The sequence below is a fragment of the Apaloderma vittatum genome, unplaced genomic scaffold (assembly GCF_000703405.1).
Source record: "Apaloderma vittatum isolate BGI_N311 unplaced genomic scaffold, ASM70340v1 scaffold8467, whole genome shotgun sequence".
Taxonomy (NCBI): domain Eukaryota; kingdom Metazoa; phylum Chordata; class Aves; order Trogoniformes; family Trogonidae; genus Apaloderma; species Apaloderma vittatum.
This window is the reverse complement of record NW_009724546.1, coordinates 1-12891: the sequence shown is the minus strand read 5'-3', so window position 1 is coordinate 12891 and position 12891 is coordinate 1. Positions and strand designations below refer to the sequence as shown.

Sequence of the window (12891 nt, the reverse complement as noted above, 5' to 3'; positions counted from 1 at the left end):
GTAGGGAAAAATGTGAGCAACTTCCATCTCCATCCCTGTGTGATAAAAAACTAAGAAAACCAATGCATATCTCAGCAATACTATACATTATTTTAAAAGTCTTGTATTTTAAATAAGTAGTTACTACTACTACTACTACTACTAAAACAAATATATTTAATTTTGCTTTGGTATATTGGCAAACAATCTGAGCTGGATACAGCAAACCTACTTGAAGGCTGACTCCCCCAGCCTGGGCCTTTGTACTTCTGCTGAGCCTGTGATGCCTCACTTCCCAGCTCAGCTGTAACTTGAAACCAAAACTACACAGAAAGCAAAATGCAGCCTGAAGTATTTAATAATTCTATCAAGAGATGAGAGTTAATTTCTCTACAAAAAAAACCTCTATGAATGCAAGCCTGATTCCAGAATTAAAAGAAATGAGGTACTAAACAGCAGGTAATGGCATTTTTATTCTTATACCACCTGCAGAGAATACTTTCTTAGTACAACCTGGAAGACAACTGCCTTCATTGTTGTTTTCCCTTCTACAGCAGAACTGATACAGACTTATTTACTTGATTTAGAAGCCAGCTCTGCTCTGCTTTATTTTCCAGTGTGCTTAGAAATCAACACTCATCTTCTTGCACCTGAGATATAAAGCAATAGCTAAAAGCAGAACAAACTATAAAGCTCCTTGAAGGTGCTTTTAGAGGCAGAACTCTTGTTTTGGAAGATTTTTGTTTGTTTGTTTGATTGCTTAAAGCAAACTGAAAATAAACCCACTACAGGATTGGAATTGAAAAGGTCTTCAGGAGTCAAGTGCTGGTAAATTGCTGGATGGATTTCATAAGGTAGCCTCTCTCACCAATTGAATTGACTCTGGAAGGTCTGAAATAATTGTAGTTTAGGAAGGAGCATTTTAAAAGAATGTGGCTTTTGTCTGATCTTTTGAGAATGTGAGACTTCAAACAGACACAGATGAAGGAGAGGGAAGAGTAGGCTCTCTCTCCAAAGGTGCCATTTGTGAGCTGTCTTCTACTCTAACTACAGATGCTCTTCCCCAATCTCCACAGTGAAATCTTTCTCCCAGAGGTACTCCTCACAAAGCAGCTTCCAGTTTCTTCAGTCAGGAAAGTAGGACTGACTTGATCCCCGTGTCTGCTCTTTAGTCTCCAGGAAAGTCAAGAACTGCAGCCCTGGTCCAAGGGGAAACTGCTTCTGAGATCACCAGTCTCCTTGTTTAATTCTTCATATTACAGTTCAGACTCCCATGAGAGAGACCCACTATACAAAGGGTGGTCTGCTTCACTCTTGAGTAGTGGTTCTGTCAGAAAATGACACTAGCTGTGCTGATACTACATTCCCTATTAAATTTCCATGTGATAAGACAATACAAGTGCTCTGCTCATCCTGCTTCATCTCATATGGAACCACTTACTGTCTCCTCCCAACCCATCACAAGCGAATGCACCCTGTAGGACTGCTGAGGAAATAGATATTTTAGAGACCCATAGCTAAGCATCCTTGAATATTCACATACTTTCAATAGGAATAACCATTTAAAAAAGTTCTTCTCATGGCCAGAAAACACTAAGGATGACCTAGGGCTGTTGCTATTTAAATTCAGGATCAAATTTTAATAAGTTAAGAGGTAAATCCACAGCATTAAAAGTCACATTTCTACTGAGTAAAGGCATTTAGTTTCTGTTTTGTAGAATTTTGCAAGAATGCCTTTACCATGTCCCTGTATTCAGATCCTGAACATTGCTTTCTTCTGTTTCACTTAAATATTTTGCAGAAGAACAGAATACACAAACCAAAGAATTTGCATGTTCTCTCTACAAACATTTCTTCTATATGAGGAATAAAAGCATCATCCTTCTGCTTGAAAATGTCACATAACTCCATGACACCTTCCAAGAACACAGATCTGCTTCCCAGTTAACAGAATACCATGAACCTCTCAGAGTGCTTTATTTCACAGACTAAATAAATTTTGCTCAATTCCCACTCCAGCTCCATATGCTAGTTACTATTTCTGTCCTTTAGAAGGTCTTGATTTTGAATGAGGTAGACAAAAGGACTAGAGACCTTGCCACTGAATACAAAAACAGTCAGGTCTGACAATGAGTCCAGCGGAATGACAGTTCCTTGCTGCACCATTGTTTAAAATCCTTACTCTGAGTAGCTTATACAATGTACTTGTTCTGGGCTTCAGTGAACCACAAAGCACATTATTCAGAAACGTCCTATTTTAAAAAAAATTAGCAGAGAGAAGCACAAGCACAAGTCTTTTTCAATTACTTTCTGCTCTTTACTGGCCTAACAGAAGGGAATTTTCTATTTTCTCCCATTGCATTTCAGCATGTGTGAGGTGTCTCACAAAAGCAGTCAACGCAGTTCTTTCTGGGCTGTAAATGGCAACATAAGACAAATGAGGATGATAAAAATCACAAAAGGAGGGCAGGAATAAGTAAAAAGAGCACTGCAGGGTGCAGCTTTCCAGACAAGCTCCTTTCTGCTCAAGTCAGGGGAAAAAAAGAAAAGTCCAGGAACCAGATTTGCAAAGCCCTTATTCTCCAGGGGAGAAGAGGTGCCTGCACACTTCATCCAGATCTCACAGAACGACCCACGAAGGAAACGGCTCTGTGATGGAAGGGAATCCTCATGTCAAAGAAAATTACTTCCCATGAGGAAACAGCACTGGACTCCAGGAGAGCATGTCCTGACACAGCAGTCCTTGGATTGCTCTTGTGCTACTCCTGTCCCCAGCACATCTGGATCCCAGCTGCTGAAGAGAGGTGCATAAGGAGATGAATCTTCCTTCACTTAACACTGACTTAGATCAGTAGCAAATCAACTCATCAGTTGAACTTTACTATCTATAAACGTCTTCAGGAGAAACAGAAGGTTCTCTACTTCACAATGCTCAGCCTATTACAACTATACCAAAATAGTTACTTCTCCATTACTTCAAAATAAATAAATGTGAAAACATGTAGATGGGACTATGACCCAGAATTGCAATTTTATTAATTTTTACCCCTTATGACCCACAGTTTGTTAAACTAATCAATATTGCTACGTTAATTACAGAAAATGAGAATGTGAATTATTATCTTGTCTCCAATATATTAACTAGCTTCATCAGAGGAATGCAATAAAACCTATTCCATATCAGACTGCGTTGTTCTTTACTGTCATTTGTTACTGAAAGTCAGAGGATGATCATTTTATGGCCTGAAAAATGAAAATAGAAAGCCCTGTATTTGTCTCTTACCAGCTATAACCACAGATGCTACTAGTATTTATATAAATCACTTCAAGTTTCATAAGCTGTGTTCATTAGTAACCCACAGAAGAAAGTTCTGTAAGTTAATGACACATGTAAAAATAATGTATTTAGATCTATCAGAAATGCATTTGCACTGAAATCTACGCTCAACATTACAAGCAGGCTTAATAAAATTAAATGCCTTTACCAGCATTCCATGGATGATTCAGAATGGTCTATGCTGTATTATATGCTCTTATTTTCCACAGAAAACAGTCCTTGCAATTCTAATCTCTCCTTAAACAGAATTTCTCATAAGCACTCATGTCCACATACCCAAAAGAGGCCAGATACTTAACTGTAACCAAAATGCTAATTGCAAGTTAAAATTTTGGATGTCTAGGCTATAGCAGAATATTCTGGCACCCTCAAAATCCTATCTATCTTGAGCATCCTGGAGAACTCTCAGCCCCTATTGACTTCAGAATCCCAGAATTACCATCTCTCACATCACACATCTCTCACACCCATATTTATCTTCAGCTGACATCTAAAAGCAGTATTTGATGCAAGTAAAATTTTTATCCCACCTCGTCAAAAGTCCTTCATGTTCTTAATAACTCTGTTCTGCACAGCTTTGACTTTAATTCTGTTGCATTCATTATTAGCAGTGAGGATTTTAATTTTTTTTTCCAGTTCATGCTGATCTACAAGTACAATGGATTGTGAGCGCAATGGCATAAATCCGCTCCAATTTCTTGTTCTGTTCCTGTGCCACGTTTCACCTGCATCCTGCACCAGTGAAAAAGCCCCTTCATGACTTGTGCACCCTTCACCACTGCAATGTTCTTGCTGGATTGGGTTTATGCCAAGTAAAGTAATGCAGCAACATAAACCAGCTACCCCTCAACTAAAGGCTGCCATCATTATGAATCACACTCTTTTCCCCAGGCACAATATTCTCTTATGGAGACTTATCCCCTTCACACCACATTCCAACATCTTATCTTCTTGTAGTAAACGAGTACAAAATAATATTAACTAAAGCTGCATTTCTCCAAATAATTCCTCATTCATTCATCTTCTCGCTATTTCCCATCACATGCAGATGGCTTGAACTGTGCCCTCCTCTGTGCACTGGCTGGATTAAAAGGGAATAGATATCTGAATGATATCTGGACAATGAGCTGCCAAGTTACAAAACGTATCCTGCCTTCAAAAGTTACTCTGAAACTAGTAATGCCAACAGAGTTCTGTTTCCATTTACTTAGTAGCAAGCAGTCACAAAATTTATCTTTTCATAATCAAACAAATACCAGATTCATGACGGGATACATTTAAGTTGCAGCTACCATACAAATAAGCTTATCGGTAGCTATCGCTTTTATCCTATGATTTGAAGTAAAATTCAGTTTTCATATGAAAAGAAACACTGACAGTTTCAAATTGCTAAAATTGTTAAAATATTGTGCTGGGATTACTAGCAAAATTTGAGATAACTAAATCTGAAATTATTTAAATCTGAATTTATGACCTTTTACACTTTTTTCCCTTTTGTTTGCACATGCTTCAGAGCAGGCAATGAAAAATAACACATTCAGATTCAAAGATTCTAGATAGAATCATAGAACGGCATAGGCTGGAAGGGACCTTAGAGATCATCGAGTCCAACCTCCCTGTTTTGGGCAGGGACACCACCTCTCAACTAGACCAGGCAACACATGGGGACCAAGCAGGAATTGAACCCATGACCTCAGTGTTGGTCCTTGCTGTCAGCACCGCACTCAAACCACTGAGCTAACCAGCAGTTTCACTTCAGTTAAAACTACATTCCTCCAGCTGGGATTTGCAGACTGTGGGAGAATATTCCTCAGGAATTTTCCTTGTTTTAAGTGGGATTATTTGTAGTCAGATTTGAAATGTTTTCTACAGTAAGGCTCACATGACTGTTAAATATGAACTAAAAAAAACCACCACCCACTTTAAAACACATACATGTGAAGTTAAATTTAAATAGGTAGTTTCCATTTGACATTTATTATAAAACAGAATTAAAAAAGAGCAAGATAAGTTGAATATAGTTCAATGCAGTATAGCTAGCTTGTACTATGGTAACATTTTTCATTCTCCAGGACATTGTGTCTTCCTGTGCTTTTTTGTTCCTTTAACATCAAAAAGCAGTGATATTTGAAAGCTTACAATTACAAAGAATTGCATTTCTTTTGCCCATTGACTTCTTTCTTTTTCTTTCACTTAAATAAAGAATTATTTTAAATGCAGATGACAAATGATAACAAGGTTTTTCATCTCTGACCTTTGCATTGCTTTCAGTGACTCAAAAGGCTTAACCTTTACTTGAAAAGCCATGTACTGATCTAATGGGATCTTTAAGGAGAACAGATATAATGTCCTGATATATATATTTGCACGCTATAACCTTTAACTCATTCCCATATTCCAAGGTCACAGCTGTTACCTGCACTTGGGACACAGTCAAAGGATAGCGAAATAATATCCAGGTGACACCTTCACTGCAGGGTGGAATGGTTAGAGAGCCCTCATACACCCAGTAGTCACGCAGAAGAGGATCTGAAATGAGAAGAAATGTGGAATTTTAATGGCATTAAGGAAGATAATTGCGTCTTTCAATTATGACATCTTGTGATGGCCATGGGCTTGCTCGTATGACGAAGTTAGTGCGCTGTAAGCTAAGGTGTGAGTTTATAATCTGCCAAGCACTTTCCAACACTTTCTCATGTCAATGTACATAAGCTTGTGATGACTAAATTAAAGTAACTTTCCCCTGCAGATGAGTATTTTAAAGATGAAAATGCCACTTTATAGACGTGAAATATAACACATGCACAACTCCTTGTGCACAAACTAACTCAGCAAATAAATAATATGGCAGGAAAGAGCTCCTGCTAGTGTGAAATGCTACAAGAGACATCTCATTTTGAAGGCAGAGTGGCTGTGGTGATTACATTTTAACTGACTTCTGTCTCAAGGATGAATTTACTTCTTTTTTTCAGAAAAATTCAGTGAAAATAGCTCAAGTCAAACTTTTCAGTTCAGAATTCTGGTGACATATTTTCTGAGATGCGCTGGTGCCTCCTAGCTTTGGAAAAGTGAGTTGGTTTCACAGGGGAAAAACATCAAGGTTTATTTAAGAATAAACATATTTTTATAAATTTATAAACTTATTAATAGATTTATAAATAACTGTTAGAATAAACAGTTGTCTCTCAAGAAAATGTACAAAGTTTTGTCCAAGCAGAGTTTTAACTCTATATACAACACGATTGATTTTAATTATTTTAATCCCTCAAAGATTCCAGTCACACTGCACTTCGTAAAGCGAGGCTACACAGGGCTTTCCTTTGCTTCTGTCGGCCTTACTCACAAATTATTCCCCGACACAGTTTAATAGGTACAGAGAAGAAATTGCCTAACTGTAAAAGAGAGGACAGGAAACAAACCTAAAGAGAACTGGAGACAAAGGGTGGTTAATCATGGCACGGAGAGCTAGGGGAAAGGTTGTGACTAGCTTGACAAGGACAGAATGAGAGACTGGAAATGAATAAACTTGCTTGGTTGACCTAATCTATTACTGCCATTTCACTCCTAGCTCAGAGGAGTATCAATAGAATTAAATCTTGCTAATGAAGCCTGTGATTGTCAGTGAGTGGACCTTGTTTTGTTGGTGCAATTTTCTTTCTCAGTTAGGGAATTACATAGTAAATCCACTGGAAGCAAGTTGCATTATCAAGCACTCAAAAGTTAAGAAGTGCAAGAATTAATTCAGCCCATCCTGTGCATGCATTGTGACACCACCTTGTTACGCGATCACACACATCTTTTCTAGAGAACCCTTCATCATTTACTTGCAAAGATGCAAGCATCCAGTAACATTTGGATTTCTCAGTACAATCTGTGGTCCATGGTCTTCTTTTTCCCATGGTATCCAAATCCTGCTTGTTGCACGTACTACATTTTCTCATTTTTTATATTTCTAATGCACTCATTTCTTCAGTGTCTGAGTGTTTCACGAACATGAACTAATTCACCCCAGCATGCCCCAGCGTGGTGAGGAAGGATAGGCTACCCCCATACTTTAAAGCTGGGCAACCAAGGCACAGGTAAGTTGAGATCGAATGCATCTATTCATCTGAGGTGATGCTTAGAACCTGATTTCTCAGAGTAGTTAACTTTCTATAGCACTTAATGCAGTCAGAGTACTGCTCCCATTGACTTCAGCTGGAGGTGTAAGCACTCAGCACTTCTGCAAATCAGACCCCATGATCTCAAGTCGGACACCTAGAAAATGAGGAACACATAGTTAGAGATGACTTACGAAAATTTTGGTATATGTGACTTGATCAGTATCAAACAGGAACTGTGATACAGGGGTCCTGTAAAAAATAACTCAGGGTCACACCATTAAAAGCTGTTTTATAATGCATATGCATGAAGGGGCACAGGTAGCCTTAATTCCTGCAATTCCTAATTGCTGAGCACTTGACGTTGCAACCTAAACAATATTCGTTGGATGTAATTAATACAGTTTAATGTAGACCTGGATTACTTTGAGAAATTAAAGATCATGCCACTATGACACAGAATTCAGCTCAGAAGGATTCCTTGCAGAAACATTTTTCTCATAGAAACGTATTTTTTAAAAGTCACCGTTTTTTTTTCAATACAAGGCAGAGGAGTGGTTGTTTCTTACTGTTACTACGTTGTCACTACTGCTAGTATGCTACACAACTGTCATTGCATTATGGCATAGACTTCTGATGCTGCCAAAAAAGCTACCTTGGTAACTGGGCAATTTTACGCTTCCTATTTTATGCCAAAGTCAAGAAAGGAGTACACAAAGGTCCCGTTCTAGGTTGGATGATAAATCATCAAGAAATCTAGCCACAGTGTTGCCAGCAGTGCACGGACTACAGTATCACATCCCTCTCACACGATGACAAGGATTTATCATAATTTCCAAACGGACTTCATCCCTATCCACGTTAGCACCAACTGGTGCAAAATGTATTATGACCTTATGGGACAGACTCTGAGGCTTGCAATTAGACTCTGCTTTAGATCAAGATTGTCTCGGCCTCTGCAATAAGCTAGTAATACACACACAAAAGGAAGCAAAGGCACCTACCTGGCAATAAAGAGTTGGGATTAAAACAGGGTATTGTTTTGGACTTTCCCTGAAAAAATGAATACAAATCAATCTCATCTCTAGTTTCTTATTAAAATGATGATGAATGGAGAGGTAAAACACACTGCGTGTTCTCATAACATTAAGCCTCGAATTCCTGTGCAAAGCAACCTCATTAATAGCCCCCATTTAATCATCATTCCATTTGTCCTTGCAGCTACACAAATATTTTTTATTCTATTTTATATTTAACTTCTAAGGTTATCTCAGTAATTTGTTAACTTTCTGCCTTTAGTAACTGGGCTCCTTCCAGGTCCAACCTTGAAATTCTCTACATGAAATTCAAGCATTCCACACAAAATGATATTATAAAACAATGGCCAGCATGAGCTTTTCCTTAACCATGCAGATAACAATAAAATAAAGCTGGTTCCACATATTTAATTCATGAAAATTTTACGTATGCCAAGAGTATCATGCTGACACCCTGAAAGTTGATAGTGTAACATGCTCACATGACCTTTCACTACCTTCCTTTACTTGGCTGTCCTTTCAGTAATAAAACTACAGAGTTCCATATGCTATTGTTTCCTCTGACACCTTCATAAACAAGGAGTTTGCAACACTAAACATCAGACAGAAATTTAATGTATATTATTTGACTGAAAGAAGAGTTCTGATTCCCTACTAATAACAGCTTCTAATGTTTTTACACTTGCACATCCACTGAAGCAAATAGCTTGTCTCTTCAGATCATTACAGAATATCTTATTAATACATCTCAAAATCCTTTAAAATCAAAGGTAGGTATGATTATTTCTATGTTACAGACAGAAACCATGAAGCAGAAAGATGGAAGGAACTTCTCCAACGTCATTTAAGACAGCATCAACATTTCGGAGAGCACTTATATCTCCTCAGTCCTGTTAGGCTTATTACTCTTCCTTTAGGATTCCCACACATAATCCACCCAACAAGACAGTATTGTGTTTTTGTTGATTTCCCACTGCAATGGGGTGCTCAGTTCATCTATTCTTTTTCTCCACAAATTAAAATCAGGTAAGCCTGGAGATAGTGCTGCTGGTGTTCACTAAGCAAGTTGCAATGCCCACATTCACACTGACTGTGATAATAACTGAGAAGGTAGTATTTGCAGCCAGTTACTAGTACAGGAGATCAAACCTTCTGGCCATCAGAAAAGAAAGTAACTACAAAGACTGTATATCATCTGAATACTGTCAAATGATAAGTGTTCTGATGCAGGCCTCCAAATGATGATTTTCACAGATGGTTTTGCTACAGACACAACTGAAACCCTTCTCTTGGCTTCCTACAAAATCTTCGCTCACTTAGCTCTCTCTCTCTGGTCAGTGAAGGAAGCATTTCTTCAGACAATGCCTTACCTTGTACTGGATGTCCTGGAGAATTTCAGTTACAGCCTTTAGGCCTACATGTTCTTTTCCTATCTGAAATACAGCAAGTGGAGATTAGTTACAGTATTTTTCTATTTTAGAAACTGTGAGGCAAGGCAAAGGTCAAGAAAACAGTAAGTTCTGTAGTTGTTTTTGGTTAAGCTACACAATCTTGTGTTAACAAAGTACACAGACACACGACAACCCCAAACAACTAAACCACCATAAAGTCACCAGTCAAAAGTAACGAGGTGTAAATAACTTCAAAACGGAGACAGAAACTCATAGAACAAGAGAAAAAGACAGTTAAGTCTGATAAGATTTGACTAACCCTGTTCTGCAGCACTAATATATATTGCTATAACTAAATATATTACATGTGGAGGCAAAATCATACAGCATTATGACATGTAAATGCCAAGAATAGTTTGTCCTTAGCAGATTTCTTCAGAAAAGTACACAGAAAAGAACAGGGCGAACAAGCATGACAGACACGTTTTGAGTTTGTTCTCACAGCATTGCAAATTTGGCCCAAGGTATCTCTGAAGCTCGGGGGAGTTTTCTCCTGCCTGCAGAGCACAGAATGTGAGAACCCCTCCCTCATGGCATCCCTGGGATCCTGACGGCAATTGCTGGCCTCCTGGCAGCCTGCAGTGCTGCCTTTACCCAACATCTTTAAGGCACAGAAGATGGGGCTTTCAGAAGAAACCCATGGTTGAAATAACAGACTTGTCATTTTCCATGAACACTGTTCCCTCTGCACACTGATTTCAGCTACTTCTGATCTAAAACACACATTCTAGGACCCTAGTTTTTACCTTCTGAACAGCATTGTCAAAATAGGGAGAAGACTCAGAATGTTCTTCCACTTGATTTCTTTGCCATCATGTACACATACGAGGTGAGGAATGAAGCAGGCATGAGTGAGAACAGGAGAGCTAGACCCTGAAAAATTTGTCTCTTTTTTGCTTCTCTTGAAATAGAATAGCACAGTAGTCAGTAGAACGAAGCAACTGCATGTCAACAAAAGGTACCATGTTATTTCTAGGAATTTTATTTTGTTTCAGGGTGGATATCCATTTAAAACCTTCAAAGATATTAAAATCACTTCAAAGACATTGTTTCTAAAATAATAATCACCATGCGTGATTATTTGTCGCTTAAATCAGTGCAAATTTTTCCACTGACCTTAAAATGATGTGTTTGAGAACTGTGGTGCAAAACTGTTAAATTTCCATGCCTTTACCAGGAAAAATTGGCCACTGAATTTCCTCCCCCTGTTCCTTTAACAAACAGCATAAATACTGTTTTTCCTTGGTCCATTGCAATTATAAGGTGCCTAATGAAGAAGCCCTTTGGAATGCTTAAGAACTCTAATGAAGTTCAGAGGCCAGAAATGTAAAATGTATCACTGCAATTTCAGATTTATTTAAGAACTTATACGTAACTTTCTAACTAACTTCAAGGTTACCTCTGCTGGAATTAGAAGGTGACTTATATAAGCAATTATCACACAGCCCTCTAGGATACAAAACTAAAGACTTTCTAACTTCCATTTTTAGCAGTTCTGAGTGTTGGAGCTGTAAGCAACGTATCTTTAAATTCACGCAGAGGTAAAGCTCAAAGGCACTTATAAACTCGTTATGAAATACGACAAATTAATAACATCACTCTGAAAGAAAATCCATTTGATCTCAGCACGAACTCTAATCCTTTTCCTCCAGATCCATCTAAATGAAATAGTTCACCATTTCTCATGAGGAGGACGAGAATCTGGTGTTTGAGGACTAAAACTGAAAATCTTCTTTACAGACTGCAGGCCTTCCTTGAAAAACCTTCAACAGCAATTAGATTATAAGGCTAACTTCCCAGGTGGCATTACACCTTCTCCCCAGGAAGCTTTAAGCCTCCTCATTCCAGGCTTCTCTGAAGGTCTGTGGCTAGACTCCTACTACTAGTTTTTGGCTGTGTCAACGAGATAATAGGCTTTTCTTTCCTCTTCCCTCCTCCCCTCTGCCTATTCCCTCAATCCCTGGACAGTAGACCTGGCCAGAAATGAAGAGAAGCAGATTATAAAGACAGTGAAGCACTTGCCCCTCCTGATAGCCCTCCTTCTGCCCTCACAGGAACGGAGAATGGATGTCTGCTTATAGCCAGAGTCAGAGAGAGATGGACGACTATTTATTATCCCTTTTTTAACTAACACACTTCAAATATCCCATTTAAACAACAATTACTTATTTAGTACATACACAGGAGATATGACAGAAAGTACCCCTTGAATAGAATAACAGCAGTCATAGGTTATTTTATTTTACGGAATCATTAAAAATTAAAGAAAATGGAAAGGAACTAATTTTCCTCGGACAATGGTAGTACATGGTAACAAGTGCAACACAAGAAACTTACCTGCACAAACAAAGCAATAATAGCTATGCCGTGCTTCTTCCCTACTGCCTCATCAATGCTGCTGTACAGTGTGGAGTTCCAGTGCATTAGATGAAGCTAAAAGAAAGCAGAGCGAATAGATCAATAGAGAAATATGTCTTGTAATTAAAAAAAATGAGAGTTAATATCAATTAACAAAGCCTTAGTATGTGTGCGTGCACGCATGTGTGAAAATCCACCTGTGCAGGCCTATGGTTGTGCATGTATATGTAAGTGGATTCCTGTCAGAAACATCAGGAATCCCAAGGAAAAAAAAAATATGTATAGCCAGTTACCAAATACCTACCACAAAGGTGTGAATAACTATGCTATTGAGCCTAATGACGATTTACCAACACCCTCACTTTAACACAAATACTGAAATAACATAAGGTAATGAAAAACATCAATGTTTTCTTGAAGCCAGGCAGTTCCCTTACAAGGCAGGAGCATGATTTGGGACACAGGCTGTCCACACACACGTCCCGCTGGCTGACTGTGCCAGTTAAATGCTCCTTGTCACATGGATCACCTCTCAAAGATGATTTCAGGAAAGGGGAAACACAAAAAAAGTTAATCAGAGAAAAATGGCTGGAAGACAGACTAGCGGGAAGGGGAAGGGGAAGGGGAAG

The 12891-nt window shown here is 38.5% G+C and overlaps 1 protein-coding gene across 1 annotated transcript in view; it reads right to left on the bottom strand.

Moving 5' to 3' along the window:
• Nucleotides 1–12346, bottom strand: part of CA8 (carbonic anhydrase VIII) — a 25837-nt gene extending 13491 nt beyond the window's left edge. The window contains exons 1-4 of the mRNA XM_009872545.1: nucleotides 12242–12346; nucleotides 9824–9886; nucleotides 8421–8469; nucleotides 5733–5845 (exon numbers count right to left, since the gene is read on the bottom strand). Of these exons, the coding sequence (XP_009870847.1) occupies nucleotides 5733–5845; nucleotides 8421–8469; nucleotides 9824–9886; nucleotides 12242–12328 (312 nt within the window). The 5' untranslated portion in view covers nucleotides 12329–12346. The remainder of the gene's footprint in view (nucleotides 1–5732; nucleotides 5846–8420; nucleotides 8470–9823; nucleotides 9887–12241) is intronic.
• Between the last annotated feature and the right edge of the window lie 545 nt (nucleotides 12347–12891).